Genomic DNA, 17,638 nt, shown 5'->3' on the forward strand with positions numbered 1-17,638 from the left:
TTTATCTTGTTGAAAATTAACATTTTGTGTTAATATTCATATTCTCAATTCTCAAAACATTTACTGACACAAATTGGATGGCTTTATTATTTGGGTCTTAAATTAAAAGCACTTTTAAAAAAATATATCATCAAGCTCCTTTAGAGTTGGAAGTCTCTAAGGCTTAAATCATCCAATTTGATTAAGAACCTTGCCTTCAATTAAAACTGACTTTCTTGAGGATTTGGTTTTGTTTTCATCTTCTTTGTACAAGAGAGTTAGTAATTTTGATCCTATTTATTGAATAAAGAAAAAGATGTTTACCATAGGGTGTGACTGTGTTAGTGCTTCTCCTAATAATTTTTGTCCTTCAGAGGCCATTAAATAGTTTAATTATAAAAGAATGGGGCATTTCCTCTTAACTCTTATTGACTTGGGGCGCAGTGGCTTTGTGGTATAGCATTAGGCTTCTGAGCTGAGAGGTCTTAGGTTCCCAGTAAAAACTGGTATTTTGATTTTTAGGCTGCCTATGAGTCCACCCTATTTTTATGTGTACCTGACATTAGGTGGGGAAAAAGGAAAGCCAGCTAGTCGTTGTGTAGGAGACAGACGCTTGACATTTACATCACCTGCCCCCCAGGTCTACTACATTTATTGTATTTCCTCTCAAGTTTGAATTTATTTATATTATAATAAAAGTTCTATTAAATATTGTTCACAAAGAAGTCATTTCAAGTTTTACAAGTTAAAATATAATATGCCTACAGCGGTTTAGTTGTCGACCAGAATTTTGGTGCTACTTAAAAGTAAAGTAGCAATTATACTTAAAACACAACCATAACTGAAACCTAATACAATATTCAGAAAGACACAAAGATAAAGGTACATTCCTCGTTCCACATGCTAGGACAAATTTGTACAAATGCTCCTTTTTCCCTGGTGCTATTATTAAGAGCATGGAATGGGTTGCCTGAGTCAGACATGAAAACTAATGACTTGGAAGAACTTAAGTCATTGGTTAACATGCATGACTAGATTGACATGGGAACATGCGTAGGGCGTAATCATCATCTTTTTTGAGGTCTGTATTTTATTTTTAAAAAAGTCAACGACCGTCCACAACATTGTCAACACCACCAGGCAACGTCCATATAGAGAGAAACAACAACACAATAATGCCAGTAAAAAAAAAAGAACTTAAATATAAAGAGAAAAGAATTCGAATTAACTTTGGGAAGACTATCTTGATCTTTGTGACAGTACCTGCAGGAACGCGCGGACTGTTGTCTCAATCCACTGGCGTCAAACAGAGCAAACACGCACCACACAGGGGGAATCTGAGGACAGTGTGTGTGGTGAGCGGGGGGGGGGGGGAGTTAAAACCAACATGCCAATTACGTCAAGGCCAGCACGTTATGGCCTTCACTTTTGAAGAGATGCATCGACGTCAGAGGGCAACTAGTTCAAAAATGGTAAATACAAAAATTTGAATCGGAAACAAATCTTAACGAGACAAATTTCGTTTATACAAAACTAGTTCCCGTTTTTAATAACATTTGCTGTAAAAAAAAAAAAAAAAAAAAATTGAATTGGCGTATTTACACCCCCCCCCAAAAAAAAAGAACACACACAAAAACAACAACAAACAAACAACAGCGCATTTGTTGTGGTTTAGTTTGTTTTATGCATTCTTTTAGTAGGCCTAATATGAAAACTTTAACGTTTAGAGTTAAAATGAGATCAATAATTCGAAGTTCTAAGCCAGACCTAAGCGTGCTTGCGAGCAAGTGATAAGTCTTGACCCTTATCATTACAAAGGGATCCCCCAGGGACCCCAGAGGTTTAATTTCGCTGATTTTGTTCTAAGCATAATGGTTAATATTCACTACGTTTTTGTATGCGTCCTGTATTATACGAAGCAAAATAATATATAGGCTAGTTATAATTACAAAAAAAGTTTAAAAAAATAAAAAAAATAAAAAAGGTCGCCAGGAGACCCGGGAAGGACCACACTTGGTAAGCTTTGGAAAATCGGTGACTAGTCAGAATTAAAGTCATTGGTTAACATGCATGACTAGATTCATGACGCGTAGGACATAATCATCTTTTTTGAAGTAACGTCTGTATTATACAAGATAAGATAAAAAATCTGATTGTTGTAATTCTTCTTCGCATGATTTGGACTGTGATATATTTTGAAAAAATGCCTCATAGATTTCATTTTGATAGGACTGACATTATTCCCAAGTAGGAGTGGATAGTGAAAACAGTACCATTAGCTTGGAATGTTATAATTTTCATACCGTGAGGGGGGGAGGTTCCAGAAGAACCAAAGATATTGATCTAGTGTTATCCTGTATTAACTGTAATAACTAATTTTCTTTTTATTGTTGTAATGAAATTTCGTTTCATAAACACGCAAAAAATCTTTAAGAAGTAATTTACCGCAAATAGCACTTATAAAATTGACAAATTGGTAAAAAAAAAAGTTGATTCAAAAGCTTGGTATGTTGAGGGCTAATGTTATCCTCACGTATTGTGAGGTGATGGCAAGCTACTGAACCGGATGGCCATTAAATTGAAGGTAGCATGTCGAGACCCCCCAAGGGCGCTGAGATCTCAGCAGTTAGTTGATAGGGAGTATAACATTAATCGGACATTGGAGAGCCAAGACACCTAGACCTGTCTCACATTTCACATTCGTTTGTTGAACCGTTGGGGCACCTCACAAGATTAGACGACTTTCTCCATTCCACTCTGTCTTTTGCCTTGGGTAGAATTTCTTTCAATGACTGGCTCTATCATTCCTTTATGTTGTCTTCCCATCACTTTCTATGTTTGCCTCTTCTTTTTCCTGGTACTGTTCCCTGACGGAAGGTGTTTGCTAGCCTCGAGGACCTTGTGATATAGTCATAGAGTTTAAGCTTGCGTTTTTCATAGGCTAGCAGGTCATCGTGGGATCCTGTATTAATCCTGTTTCTTATCTCTTAATATGTGATGGGGTCTTTGTAAATGAAACCCAGGATCTTTCTGTAGCATCTCAACTCCATTGCTAGGATCCTCCTCTGTAGTCAGGGTCCAAGATTCGCAAGCATGTGGCCGCGACCAGAAAGCGCATCATTCTGATTATAGTGTCGAGGACAATGCCTTAGTCTTTCCATTTTGTTTGGAGTGCTGCTGTGAACTGTGCAATTCTGGCCAGTAGTTCAGGTTTGGTTTCCTCATCTGAGACAATAGCTCCAAGTTATTTAAAATTAATGACATTTGTCAGCTTTTCACCTCCAATACTTATGTCCTTTTTAAGGCCATCACAGGTACTCAGTCTTGTTAATTACATATTTTCTCGATGTTCACGTTAAAATAGCATTAAAATTGTTTTCTTTGTAAATCTTATAATGCGGCTTGTAGCAGTTAATAGGGTCTCGCCCAGTCTACACACAAAATATGAGCTCATAATAATAAGTGTTAAACTTTTGGTCTTCCTCATTCATTGCGTTTTGTTTCCTCTGTGCAAGGATGGTATTGTTTGTTTGCGAATGTTTGTGTAAATAAACTCCTTTCAGACCTTGCAATCTTTAGGACAATCTGTTTCTATGAAAGACGGTTGACGAGGGTGTCATGTGGCCAGCACAACGATCAACCGCTTTTATTTTTTTTCCCGACTAATGTCTGGAACACATTAGACTCAGGGTCGTCCTGAAAATCACAAAAGTTCAAAAGCGCGCGCCTCCCTTCCCCGAGATTTGAACCCGAGACGTTTAGGTTAGGAAGCCAAACGCTATACCACTCAGCCACTACGCCCCCTTATGTGTGTGTGTGTGTGGTACCAAAAATGAAAAAAAAACCTTGATAATTGATGTTTGCATTTTTTGGCTATGTCAAAGTCCATTTGAAGCTCATACTGCTAGCATATAATTCGACAAAGTCAATATAAAAAAAAAAAAAAAAATTGGACCACAAAAAATTGTCAAAAAAATTGGATACAAATTTAAAAAAAAAAATTGGACCCCCCCCAAAAAATGTAAAAAAAATTGGACCCCCCCAAAAAAATGTAAAAAAAAATTGGACCAAAAAAAAATTGTCGAAATAAAAAATTGGACCAAAAACAACAACAACACACACACACCCATCACTTTGGCTCTTCAGATCGGAGGTCACCGAGTTCGAGCGTCTTCAAACTGAGGAGTTATGGTTCAGATCCTCTTGCAGATCATTTTGTGGAATACAACTGAATGATACTATCCAAGTTATTGTCGTGAACTGTCAGAACTTCTTTTGATCTAATCAATGAAGCTTTAATATCAGGACGCCATTCCATCAAAATTTTGTAGGGCGTTTAAGTGTTTACATGTGTGTTTGTGTGTGTGTGAAATACATAGTGAAAACTAGTGGGACAAAAAAAAAAAAGAAAAGGAAAAAGAAAGAGGTGGTGTGCACTTCTGTCTAGATATTTGCTCAAGGTTAGTTTTTGTTGGTTTTCACAGACTGTTGTGGTCAGGCTGATAATGGGGTTAGTTCTCGCGTGCTGATTTTAAAGGTTCTCAAACTGAAATTTTGAAAGCATTTTTTTTTTTTTTTTGGGTTTAGAGTGGTGCATAAGAAGGCCGACAGACTGGCTGTCATGGGCATTACCATACGACCCGGCCCACAAAAACTTGCCATACCTTCTGGGAAGGGGGTTAAGCCGAATGCATTATTACGAAACTTGTGGCTTGTTTTACACAGTAAAGTATTACAGTCTGTGAAAAAACAAACAAACAAAAAAAACAACAAACATTTATAAAAGATAAGGCGATGGCCAATCACATTTATGGGACTTGAATTATATAAATAAATTATGGCTTTTATATATCGCTACTTTCATGCTTATAGCATGCTCAGAGCGCTATGGTCCAATCTCATTTGTGGACCAGTGGGTGGAAGGGGGTATCTGGGAGAAGGTTTTCCATGCTGCCTTTAGTCGCTCAGTAAAAATAACTCTGCTCGAGTCGGGTGTCGAACCTCGAGCCTTCTTCATAGGTAGCCAAGCCAAACCGATTAAAAGCTGTCATTCAAAGTGGCCCTTTTGGCGCCCCCACTGACCCATTGGCTACCTACATCCCATCGGCATTCGCTCGAATACTCATATAGCCAGTCCGCCCCTGGGTGTTTATATTACATGCCGCAGTTTCTTTCTATGCTTGGGATTTCTGGGTATTTCTAGATGTAGATGTAGCTTTAATAGTTATCATTTTATAAATTACAGACGTTATTTTAAAAAGAGAAGATAATTATGTCTTACGCATTTCCCTCATTTCATGTGTCCATTCAGTCATGCTTGTTAAATAGTAACTTAAATTCTGCTAAATCGTTGGTTTTCCTGGCTGCTTTAGGCAACTGTGTTGCAAGCATGTTGAATATTGAAGCGTATGAATGTTAAACAATATTTTAGTTACTTTTAGTGAAAGAAAACATATATTAGAGATCTTTATCCATGCCGATAACTATAAAAAACTATCTAATTGGAATACATCCAGTGTACAGAAAATAGGAATAGTTAAAAGCAAAAAAAAAAAAAAAAAAAAAATTAGGCCTAATCTTTTCAGACTTTGCGAACTATAGATCAGATGATGTAAAAACATTTTAGAAGGTATTCCATTCATTGTGTGCAATTGTTAGCACTGCAAAGTGTTTTCTTTTCTATTATTGTCGCTTTTTGCACAGTCACTTTTCACCTACCCATTAGTTTGTTGGACTGTTGGGGCATCACTTAAGATCTGTTGACAGTCTCTCTCCATCCTCCCTGTCTTTTTCTTTTGGAATTTTTTTTTTAAATCAATTTTTTGATGTCTTTCCTTCGCGTTCTCTGTTCGCCTCTTCTTCTTTATCCTGGTACTGTTCCCTGAAGGAAGATCGTTAAAAGTCACGAAGACAACGTGATGTGGCACAAAATAGCTTTAGTATTTATTTGGCATCCATGATCTTTCAATATGGCGTCCTAGGCTATGCTTAGTATGTTTATCTATTTTAAAATGTCTCCTCTTTTTATCTTCTTACCTTATATCGCCCCAACATTGACTATATCGATTTGTCTTCTTTAACAACGTTGTCCGTATGTCATTGTTTAAATAGAAGGTAGAGCGGATTTTAAAATGAAAGTGCCAAGAGCAAATTAATGTGATTCACTTTTGGTTTGAACCTCCCCCATAGTGCGTATCAACACTTCCGGTATTCTATATACTAAATGTAAATAAAGAGGAAATAACTGCGTTTGAACTTAAGCGTGAGAATCCCCAGTAAGATTTCATATGTAACAAGTAGCTTTTAAAACTTTGCCTGGTAGACATTCTGAACACGACGTTTCTCCCACTTTCCATTCTTGGATCAAGTTAAAACTTCGCACAACTATTCTCTGTTCGTTACAAAACCACGAATCAATAAAAAAATATTAACCAATTAGTTTATTAAATAGTTGTAAACAACTAATTTTATTTGATATAAAAAGAAAATAAATCTTACATTATTGAGAATTTTGAATAAAGGTCATTGGTTCGAACAAAAAGCGGAGATAGCTTCTAGATTTGGCATGTAAAGTATGAAATGTGAGTGTAGATTTAGACTTATTTTTAATTTACATGGCAACTATCACAACTTAATTGACGAGAACGAAGAAGAAGAAGAAAAATTGATATTTGAAAATAAGTCTATAACTTTGAGAACCACTGGTCAAGGGCCTAAACATAAAGAGCAAAAAAAAAAAAAAAAAAGGTAGATAATTCAACATGTTTATATGAATAAATATTTTCAAAAATAATTCTCTCCCTTAAAATATGAAAGAAGTGAACTGTGTGAGAGTATTTGTCTTCCTATTGACTTCTACTGTGACTAAATACATTCTCAAGTCAAATTGGGAATGCTGTCCTCCTCTGCGTTTCCACTCACTCGCTGCGTTTGAGTAGGGCCGGGCAGTCAACATCACACCAGTTGGACAAAGAAAACTAATTTGTCTTGTCCATCGGATTGTCCAATGAAACGAGTCGTAGCCCGAACTTTCTGTAATTCGTCAAATGTTGCCATCAGTTCTAGAGAGAAGAATTTTCTGGGGACAGTCTTAACGCTGAGTGCCTTTTGAAAATGTTTCCAAGATGTTTCTTCTGTAAGTTCATCAGTCAAAGACAATTGGATTATGTTTCGTAGAAAATTAATTCATTTGACCTCATTTCACAGCATCTTCAGTACTCAATGGACCTCATTCACCAATCGTAAACAAACAAACATTTAGCCACGTGATTCTATATATCTTCTACTCAAATTATGTAATCCACAAAGGCTGTCACGTGATACGTATTTTTCATTGTTTTATCAATATTATGACCTGGCTAAATGTGTTTATTTACGATTGGTGAATGAGGTCCATTTGAAATAAGAGAATACATTCTAGTGCAATTAAATTAATTGTTTAACACTTAGAATTTGTTAATGATGTTGTTTGTTATTATAATAATTAAATAAATAACAATCGGAGGGAAGCTGAGTGGTCAAGCGCTTCGCTTCCGAACCGGGGTCGGGGTTCGAATCCTGGTAATTTCAGGACCTTCCAGCGCTTGTGAGTCCACCCAGCTCTATGAGTACCTGACATTAGTTGGGGAGAAACTAAAGGCGGTTGGTCGTTGTGCTGGCCAGATGACACCCCCGTTAACCGTGAGCCACAGAAACAGATGACCTTTACATCATCTGCCCTATAGACCACAAGGTCTGAAAGGTAAACTTAACTAAATAAAAAAAAAGTTTCTGTATCAATGCTTTTAAATAGGCTAGTTAAATGTCTGGTAAACATTTACTTATTAACTTTGTTTTTTAAAAGTTGTTTTGAATGTTTATTGCGCTACATTTTTCTATATTGGAAGTTTCGATATTTTAATATAACTAAAAATTATCATATGCCTAAAATATACAATGTTTACAATCTTAAGTAGGCCTATTAGGTTGAACAATGTAATATTATAAACTCATAAATTAATGCGTTGACATGCTTAAAAAAGTATTTTCGTCTCTATTAGAGATTTTTTATTCATTCGGAATACATTATAAATACTAGCTTTGTGGTGTATCTGGGTTTAAAATAACGAAATCTATGTTGTTGTTTTAAAAAAAGTATTCAATATTTCCTGTGCACTTTTTATCACTGCACAATCAAATGTTCTAAGCTCCTTTGTTTGTAGCACAAAATCATTTAGTGACAGGGGCGTAGCTAGGGTGGAGGGAGGAGAGGAGAGAATCTGAACATCCCCCCCGGCCCCCATTTAAGGGGTCCCCCAATTGAGTGTTTTTTTACATTAAAAATTAAATATTACTCAAAATGCAGGGGCCCCAAAGAGATAAAGCCTCCCGGGTCCACAAACAATGGAAAATTCCTAGAGACGCCCCTGTGTAGGGATGTATTATACTTTCACGCTATCACCTACAAATTATTTCAAAACAAGCGGGCATTTACCTAGCACAGAAGTTTCACAAGAGAGTACATCTAATGACTAACTGATACTCAGAGATGTAAAATTGTTGTTCATCTTTGTTTTTATTTAGTTGACAACAGTGACGATCTTATATATTACAGACTTTACTTCAAAAAAAGAAGATAATTACGTCCCACGCATTTCATGTGTCAATCTAGTCATGCATGTAAATCATTGTCTTAAACTCTGCCAAGTCGTTGGCTTACCTGGTAGATTCAGGCAACCCATCACATTCTCTAATGGCACTAAGGAAGACGGGGTACTTGTATGAATTTGTTCTAGCGGATGGAATAAGAAATGTACCTTAATCTTTGCGTCTTTCTGAGTATCTCATTAGGATTTGTTTTTCTGTTTGTGTTTTATGTATTATAGTTACTTTACTTTTTATTCTTCTTTCCTAAAGTGTGCCTAAGGTTAGTGATTTTACTACTCTAATCAAATCTACATTTAGCTTCTTATCTTATACAATGCAGACGTTACTTCAAAAAATAAGATGATTACGTCCTACGCGTCATGCATCTAGTCATGCATGTTAACCAATGACTTCAATTCTGCCAAGTCACTGGTTTTCCTGGCTAGCTCAGGCAACCCATTCCATGCTCTAATAGCACTATGGAAGAAGGAGTATTTGTACAAATTTGTCCTAGCATATGGGACGAGGAATGTGCCTTTATCTTTGTGTCTTTCTGAGTATTTTATTAAAATTTGTTTTTGTATTTGAAGATTATGGTTCAGTGTTTTATGTATAATTGCTACTTTACTTTTGAGTCTTCTGTCCTGAAGGCTTTCTAAATTTAGTGATTTTACTAAAGGTGATCTATTGAGTGGAAGGTTTGAAAAGGGATTATTTAAAACTATATTAGGATTGAATGCACTAGAGGTGACCTTTGCAGTGCGCTGGGCTCTAGACTCTAGAGGAGTGTCATGTCATGACCATGTATATTTGTAGGATGCGCTGACGGTGGCAAAGGATACTCTTTTATCGCGGGGCCACTAGCCAATCACTGGAGCCGCCTCTACATGCACTGGAAAATCGTATTTTTTTTAAAGGAAATTTCAGAATTTGCGCTATTCAATTTTAGCTGTATCATAGGAATCCTTGGGCCTTAGGCCTCTTTTCTTTGCCTCTTTTTTGGGCTTTAGGTGCCTCTTTTATGGGCCATCTTGCCTCTTTTGTGGGCTTTTTTTAAATTTTTATTTTTTATATGTTTTTATTTGTAAGTTATCATTATTCACAAGTATTAAATCATAAACAATTGAAACGTGATTTTAACCTAAAATATATAATAATTGTAATAGAAATATTATTTAATATCAAAGACATACTACCTAACCATCCTAACCATTGAAACCACTTTAGTTTTTGTTTTTCACGAATTCAAGTAGGTGATTACTAAATTACAAATGTAAGTGTAATCGTATTTATTGCAATGCAGTTATTAGCATATCAGGCAGCATTAAGACACTAACATGCTGTGCAAAAGTGTGGGATTTATATTATCTATCTTTGTTCTCTTTTTGGTACATAAGCATATACATTGAAAAGACTTATTTTGTAAATTTAACACTTATACTCCTTAATCAAATGACAATAAGCGAGAAAGATCCTCTTCGAATGACTCTATCCTAGCTAATTACAAGGTGGTAAATGAGGCAGTGTACAGTTGTTCGTTAATTAAGTTAAGTAGTTAATATTATTTTTATAAGTTATGGTTTAGTGTCTTATGCATATTTGCCTATTCACTCTGAAATCTTCGGCTTTGAAATATCTCTGGAGATCTTTTTTGAACCCAAGTTTTAATTTCTTTTTGTAGAATGTAAACTTCAATTGTCTCAAATTTTGTGACGTATAGAGGATTCTTAAGATTTCCTTGAGTTCAGAGATCCCCCCCCCCAACAGTTGAAGCCTATTTTAGGATTACCCTTGATTTCATGATGTTTTCCCTTTGTTTTTGTTTCAGATCTCTTAGTAACTGTTCTTCCATGTTTTCAAGGTAAGTTATTGAAGCAATAAGCGGAGCATTGCATTGACTTATCCTAAATAACAGGCCAGGTGCTGGACTTAGATACTGAGCCCGGCGAAACTGCTCTTACTAACAGGTGAAGGGGTGAAGGCGGATACTTGGCGCCGCAGCCTAGTAAGGTAGTTTATCTAGGAGAGGGGTACTCTGATTTCAAACCCACGCTGCCTTTCGGTACTAAGGCTTTAGGATACAACTTCGAGGAAAAATCAGGAGTGAAGTCCCTTAGGCGTTGGGAGTATGAGATTCCCTCCGGCAGCTTCTGCAATTGAGTTGGTGCCAAATGTAATGCGAAGCGTTCCTTTGGATCTCATCAGCAAGGTCGAGAGATGTACCATGGGCTGCCCATGATATGCACCCAGGAGAGGAAACGCTGGTGCTGCTTCAAAGGAGCCATATGTCTTAAATACACTATTGTTACGTTCATCTTTAAAAATCATTTAAAAACAAGCAAAATATAAATAATGCTTCTTTTTTAAACAAAGAGAAAGAACTAACTATTTACAACTATATATCATAATACCGTACGATTTATTTCCTTTTTGCCATGTCAAACAAAATTAATATATTATCACTTTTTAAATGGATTCGTGTTTCGTTAGAGACAATGAATAAATGTGCAAAGTTTTAACTTAATCTGTTACTGGAAAGTGGGAGACATAACGTGTAAAAAAATTTTCTACCAGACAGACAGACGGACAGACAGACGGACAAACAGACGGACAGACAGACGGACAAACAGACGGACAGACAGACGGACAGACAGACAGACAGACGGACAGACAGACAGACAGACGGAGTGAGTTAATACTTTTTAAAACATAACAACATTTGTTTCTTCGTCTCCCCAGCGACCTTCAAATGTCCTTCGCTCTTCAACTTTTACCCCGACGTTCACGACTGCTCTAAGTTCTACCGGTGCATCTGGGGCAAAGGGGCATCCTTCAATTGTCCAAGCGGCACCCTGTGGTCCCAGGACCTGCTGACTTGCAACCACGCCAAGGAAGTCCAATGTGACAAGCCGTCAGTCTCTGAAGAAATGAAAGACTTCGAGGCCCCTGACTTCTCCGTTGACATCAAGAAATCCAAAGGAAGCCATTCTTCTGATGATGATGACGTCGAAGACAGCAATGATGAAGACAACAAAGTAGATAGCAGCTGGAGTGACTCAAAGGAGGATCCTCACAAGAACCACAAGCATACGAAGGAGGACAGTTATTATACCAACTACGACACTGACTATGGAGATTCAGGGGGTTACGAGTACAAAGCAAAGAAAGATAACTCCAAGCCAACGCACCAGAAAATGACCAACGGTCAATACAAAACGGCCCCAGAATCCCAGGAGTATCATCACGTGATTAGCCACATTCCACAACCACAGCATTTTGTCCACCACTTCCAGCCTACCCCTTACGTACTGCCGGCGCCCCAGGAGTATAAGAGCAGCGTACAACTTCCTCAACAGTACCTCAGTGGGCCTCATCAGTACCAGAACGTCGCCTTGCCTCCGCATTACCAGAGTGCGCCCCTACTTCAACAGTACCACGCTGGGCCCTTGCACCAGCAGTACCACGGGGAACTGCCGCCCCTCTCTCCCCCATCCGGGTACATTCTCTCGCCACCTAATTACGTTTTTCAAGCCCCGAAGAGCTCCTCTCAAGAAGGAGAAAAGTCTGCCTCCATGACGCTCAGTGGCAAAGCGCCGCTGTGGTACAACAGGAACTATCTCTACAACAAACTGGTGCAGGTGCCTCAGCTGGGGGCGCACTACTACAGCCCCTATGTCGTCAACACTGATGGAACGTATGACGTCATAAAGGTGGACCAACCCTCACCGGAACCCGAGAAGTTGAAATTGAAGCCTCAGGCCAAGCCAGAGAACCAACAAAAGCTAGAGCCTCAGATTGAGAAGCCGCCGACAGAGGAAGACCCGTGGAAGGAGACGGATTTGTTCAGAGCAGGATACGGGTACAAATTAATCTACCATAAATGAACATTTTAAACTTTGGGTATTATCATCTATTAAATTGTATAACTGTAACATTAATTTTTATGTTCATTTACATTCGAATAGTGTTGTGATCATTGAGAAGTTTGCAGTATTATTACACCTAATGTGTGGGTAGTGGGTACCAAGGATATATAAAAAAATTTGAAGAAATAAGTTAGATTTTTAAAATACGCATATAGTTCAGTCATGTCTTCATTTCATTCTCCGCAGGACTTAAAAAAAATCTCGTTGCTATGTTTGAATTGACATTGCAAAGCAAAACAAAGATTTCTTCTTATAGATCTGACTGTTCTTAGTGAATATAAAGTTATAAATCAATGACTTCAAATGATTATAAAACGCTACGGACGCTTATTTATCGCCGCAGTATTGCCATCACAGGGTTTACTTATAGAAATGAAGTTGAGGTTGGCCGATACTAGTCTTTATTGCAGGCCTGAACACTGACCTCTGCGACGTCGCAACCTCTGGACAGTCTAGACCAATTGCTTTTTGCCACGTCACAGATAGTGACGTCGAACATGGCAAAGAGTTATTGTTTTGCGCTCTATAAATGAAATCCTTATTTTAAAGTATTACTTTATTTACTCTGGTAGTAGGGGAAAAATAAAACCTAGATTATGATTTTAAAAAAAACTTTATTTTAGATCCAGTAAAATTATATTTGTCTAGATTCATTTTCATCGTGGATGTGTAGTTCCCATGTTGTCTTTTTCATTCTCATACATCAACTTAAAAATTATTTTACACTGGCCTATATATATATTGTGTTCATCATCTTCTATGTTCAAAAATCATCTTTGTAGAATGTTGTTTCAAAGTTTTCACCATCTAAAAACATTTCAACATTCATCTAACATGTTTTTTTTTAAAAGTAATTAAAATGTTTTCATTATGAACCATGAAACTTTGTTCTCTTTGTTTTTTCCTTTGTGTCTCTTTGTTTTACCCCCTTTAAAAATATTTTCCTTGTTTTTAATGTATACTAAATATACATTTTTATAAATTAAAAAACAAATACACTTATTTCTAAATAATAAGATTTCACTATGCTAGCTGAAAATATAAAAGTATCTTAATTTAAATCAGTCATCTACTCTCTAAACAACATGTTTTCTTTCTGAAAAAAAACCCAGACAAGACGTTTTATTTAAAAAAAATTGTTTTAAGCTTTTCTTTAGTAACAAGCCTACTAGCCTTATTTTCTTCAATAGTAACAAGCCTAATAGCCTTATTTTCTTTATAGTAACAAGCCTACTAGCCTTATTTTCTTCATAGTAACAAGCCTACTAGCCTTATTTTCTTCAATAGTAACAAGCCTACTAGCCTTATTTTCTTCAATAGTAACAAGCCTACTAGCCTTATTTTCTTCAATAGTAACAAGCCTACTAGCCTTATTTTCTTCATAGTAACAAGCCTACTAGCCTTATTTTCTTCAATAGTAACAAGCCTACTAGCCATATTTTCTTCAATAGTAATAAGCCTACTAGCCTTATTTTCTTCATAGTACCAAGCCTACTAGCCTTATTTTCTTCAATAGTACCAAGCCTACTAGCCATATTTTCTTCAATAGTAACAAGCCTACTAGCCTTATTTTCTTCATAGTACCAAGCCTACTAGCCTTATTTTCTTCAATAGTAACAAGCCTACTAGCCTTATTTTCTTCAATAGTAACAAGCCTACTAGCCTTATTTTCTTCAATAGTAACAAGCCTACTAGCCTTATTTTCTTCATAGTAACAAGCCTACTAGCCTTATTTTCTTCATAGTAACAAGCCTACTAGCCTTATTTTCTTCATAGTAACAAGCCTACTAGCCTTATTTTCTTCAATAGTAACAAGCCTACTAGCCATATTTTCTTCAATAGTAACAAGCCTACTAGCCTTATTTTCTTCAATAGTACCAAGCCTACTAGCCTTATTTTCTTTATAGTAACAAGCCTACTAGCCTTATTTTCTTCAATAGTAACAAGCATACTAGCCTTATTTTCTTTATAGTAACAAGCCTACTAGCCTTATTTTCTTCAATAGTAACAAGCCTACTAGCCTTATTTTCTTCATAGTAACAAGCCTACTAGCCTTATTTTCTTCAATAGTAACAAGCATACTAGCCTTATTTTCTTTATAGTAACAAGCCTACTAGCCTTATTTTCTTCAATAGTAACAAGCATACTAGCCTTATTTTCTTCAATAGTAACAAGCATACTAGCCTTATTTTCTTCAATAGTAACAAGCCTACCAGCCTTATTTTCTTCAATAGTAATAAGCCTACCAGCCTTATTTTCTTCAATAGTAACAAGCCTACCAGCCTTATTTTCTTCAATAGTAACAAGCCAACAAGCCATATTTTCTTCATAGTAACAAGCCTACCAGCCTTATTTTCTTCAATAGTAACAAGCCAACAAGCCATATTTTCTTCATAGTAACAAGCCTACCAGCCTTATTTTCTTCAATAGTAACAAGCCAACAAGCCATATTTTCTTCATAGTAACAAGCCTACCAGCCTTATTTTCTTCAATAGTAACAAGCCAACAAGCCATATTTTCTTCAATATTAACAAGTCTACCAGCCTTGTGTTTTTCAATAGTAAGACGACTCAAAGCAGAGTGAATAAATGCTGACTACTTGGAAGACATAGCTCTTGACTGCACTATGCTGAGAGCACAAATCATTGGTCTCATATATGGAAGAAAAATGGCTGTTTCCTCTACCACCAAAGGGAATGCCACAATAACCTACGATGCATATGGGCGAGAGTGTCTCTTGACAACAGGGCTCTACAGTCACAGAAAAACGTTCTCTAATACATGAGCCCTAGTCGTTCTAAGAATAATGGAGGCCAAGCAGTAACAAGCTTTTGTTCTCAAGTCACAATCCTGCCAGTCTTATAATTACTGAGCTCGTGACCTCTGTCTTGCCAATAATAATTAGAGTATATTTAAATTTGTCGAGAATGTTAAAACCCAAAATGCTGCCGGAAGTTGTCATAAATGTTTAACAAATTGCCGACGTTACCAACGAAAACAACAAACTGAAATAAAAACACACAAAAAGCAAACACTATTGAAGTAATATTAGAATGTATTTCTTCTTCTGGCTTTGATTCATAAGAAAGATTCAAAATAAGAACAAATGAAATCACAAGCAGAATACATTATCACAAATAAATCGTTTAAAATTGAGATCAGAAACACAATAGAATAGACAATATTTCTGGAGCTACATGCTGCATATTATGTTTATTATTTCACAACATTTCTCGGTCCAAATTTTGTAAACTGTTTGATTCACATTGTTAACAATGTAAAGAACTAAAATCCAGACGCCAGGTTTTGTTGAGCCTTACAAATATAACCATAATGAAATAAAAATAAATAAAACCTAATTAAAAGCTAAGATGGACACAAAGATAAAGTAACATATGCTAGAACAAAGTGATACAAGTGCTCCTTCTTCTCTAGTGCATCGAATGGGTTGCCTGAATCAGCCAGGAAAACCAATGACTTAGGAGAGTTAAAGTAATTGATTAACATGCATGACTACATTGACACATGAAATGCGTAGGACGTTATTATCTTTTTCTTTTGAAGTCACGTCTGTTATCTTATAAGATAAGTAGAAACCATTAAGTAAAAGCCATGCAGATAACAATCCAACCATGAATTCGATATACGTATCCTGTATTCTAAATATATTTAATTTACATTTAGTATACATTTAAAACAAACAAAATAAAAAAAACAACAAAAAAAAACATGGCTTATATTAAGTTTAGTGTATCAATCGGTTTGGGTTGGACCAATAATTTATAATAGATTAACAATAATAAATCTGTGCGATAAAAAATATTTTGACCAATTGTTTTAGTTTATCGCAATTTCATGCTTTTAGCTTTCACTATACGCTATGATCATATCACTTGTCTGGACCAGTTGGAAAGGGGTAGGGGGAGAAAGAAAGGGGTATCTGGGTCATCTCTTTTCAAATGTATATATAAAAAAAAAGTGATTGACCTGAATTCGAACTCGAGGACTAAGGTCTCATCAGCCTATTACCTAACCACTGGAACAGTGGGCTGCTTAAGAAAATAGGTTTTATAATTATTTATAGATATTTACATTTTATTTTCTACAAACTATAAAGGGAACTAATTCAACTTATACCACGTTATCAGTCAAAGAATATCCTTTCCCTTGTTCGGGATACAAAACCAAGTAATTAATTACCAATAATTAATGAACTATTTGGTTAATTTGTTAAAATTGATTCTTGTGTTGACGTGTAAAAGAAATAATTTTGCAAAATTTCAGATTGATCTAAAATTTCAGACTTACAACAATAAAGGGAGCAGATCTTGGATTTTGCCGTTCTAAATCTTCCATCTCGTTAACCCTTAAATTGCTGAGCTGTTTTACAATGAGTGTATACAAACTGGAATTACAATTGTGATGTAACAGTGTGGCTAAACTACCACACGCGTTGTGAGAGTTAAAGAGGACAGTTCTTTCCAATATTTCTTTGTGACTTAAATAGTGATAAGCCAACCAGCCTTGTTATCGTCTGGTAACAGAGCGAGAAGACAGAACGAGGAATAAGTCTCCGTTACTTTCATCGAGGTCAGCAAACGACTAGCACTATAAAAAACACAGAACCGTGACTCACAAATACATAAATATAGCTTAGTACAACTTTCAGAAAGAAGACAAGATAAACACACATCTCTTATTCCAAACACTGGAATAAGCACAGGTGAAAACACCTTCTCAAATGCCATTCCCAACTTAAACACTCAGTAAAAGGAACAACAAAGAACATTTTTGATCTAGAATTCAACGGAACAAGTAGAGTAACACATACAAGTGCATAAGGCGGAATGATCCTCATTTTTACATAAATGTATGTAATCATAAGATAATATAAGATTATAAGACACACTCGTTGATTTACCGCGACACTGAAGTCAAGAACAACACTTGTTCCCCTCAGTTTAATAATGTTTTTGTACAAATTGATATTTTTATTCGTTCATTCGATACTATTTTAGTACAGATTCTATGATACAACATGGCCTACTTTACAAGACAAAAGTGCGGTCTTTAATCTTCCTTCATAAAAACATTCTTAAAGACCAAAA

General features: G+C 36.1%; 1 protein-coding gene across 1 annotated transcript; it reads left to right on the forward strand.

Annotated features, from left to right (window-relative positions):
- The first annotated feature begins 6,877 nt into the window (after positions 1 to 6,877).
- On the forward strand, positions 6,878 to 13,350 carry LOC106077023 (probable serine/threonine-protein kinase DDB_G0280133). Its single transcript, XM_056045715.1, has 3 exons — positions 6,878 to 7,114; positions 10,433 to 10,465; positions 11,344 to 13,350. Exons 1-3 carry the CDS (start codon positions 7,093 to 7,095, stop codon positions 12,486 to 12,488), a joined length of 1,200 nt encoding a protein of 399 aa, XP_055901690.1. The 5' UTR covers positions 6,878 to 7,092; the 3' UTR covers positions 12,489 to 13,350.
- Positions 13,351 to 17,638: the final 4,288 nt, after the last annotated feature.

This window comes from Biomphalaria glabrata, chromosome 11 (genome assembly GCF_947242115.1).
Source record: "Biomphalaria glabrata chromosome 11, xgBioGlab47.1, whole genome shotgun sequence".
Lineage (NCBI taxonomy): Eukaryota > Metazoa > Mollusca > Gastropoda > Planorbidae > Biomphalaria > Biomphalaria glabrata.

What these genes read in the sequence shown, in the direction of transcription:
- LOC106077023 (XM_056045715.1), top strand. Translation starts at nt 7,093, where the DNA reads ATGTTTCCAAGATGTTTCTTCT. An exon ending in GTTTCCAAGATGTTTCTTCT is followed by an intron (nt 7,115 to 10,432) that starts GTAAGTTCATCA and finishes TTTTTGTTTCAG; the next exon opens with ATCTCTTAGTAACTGTTCTT. An exon ending in TGTTCTTCCATGTTTTCAAG is followed by an intron (nt 10,466 to 11,343) that starts GTAAGTTATTGA and finishes TCGTCTCCCCAG; the next exon opens with CGACCTTCAAATGTCCTTCG.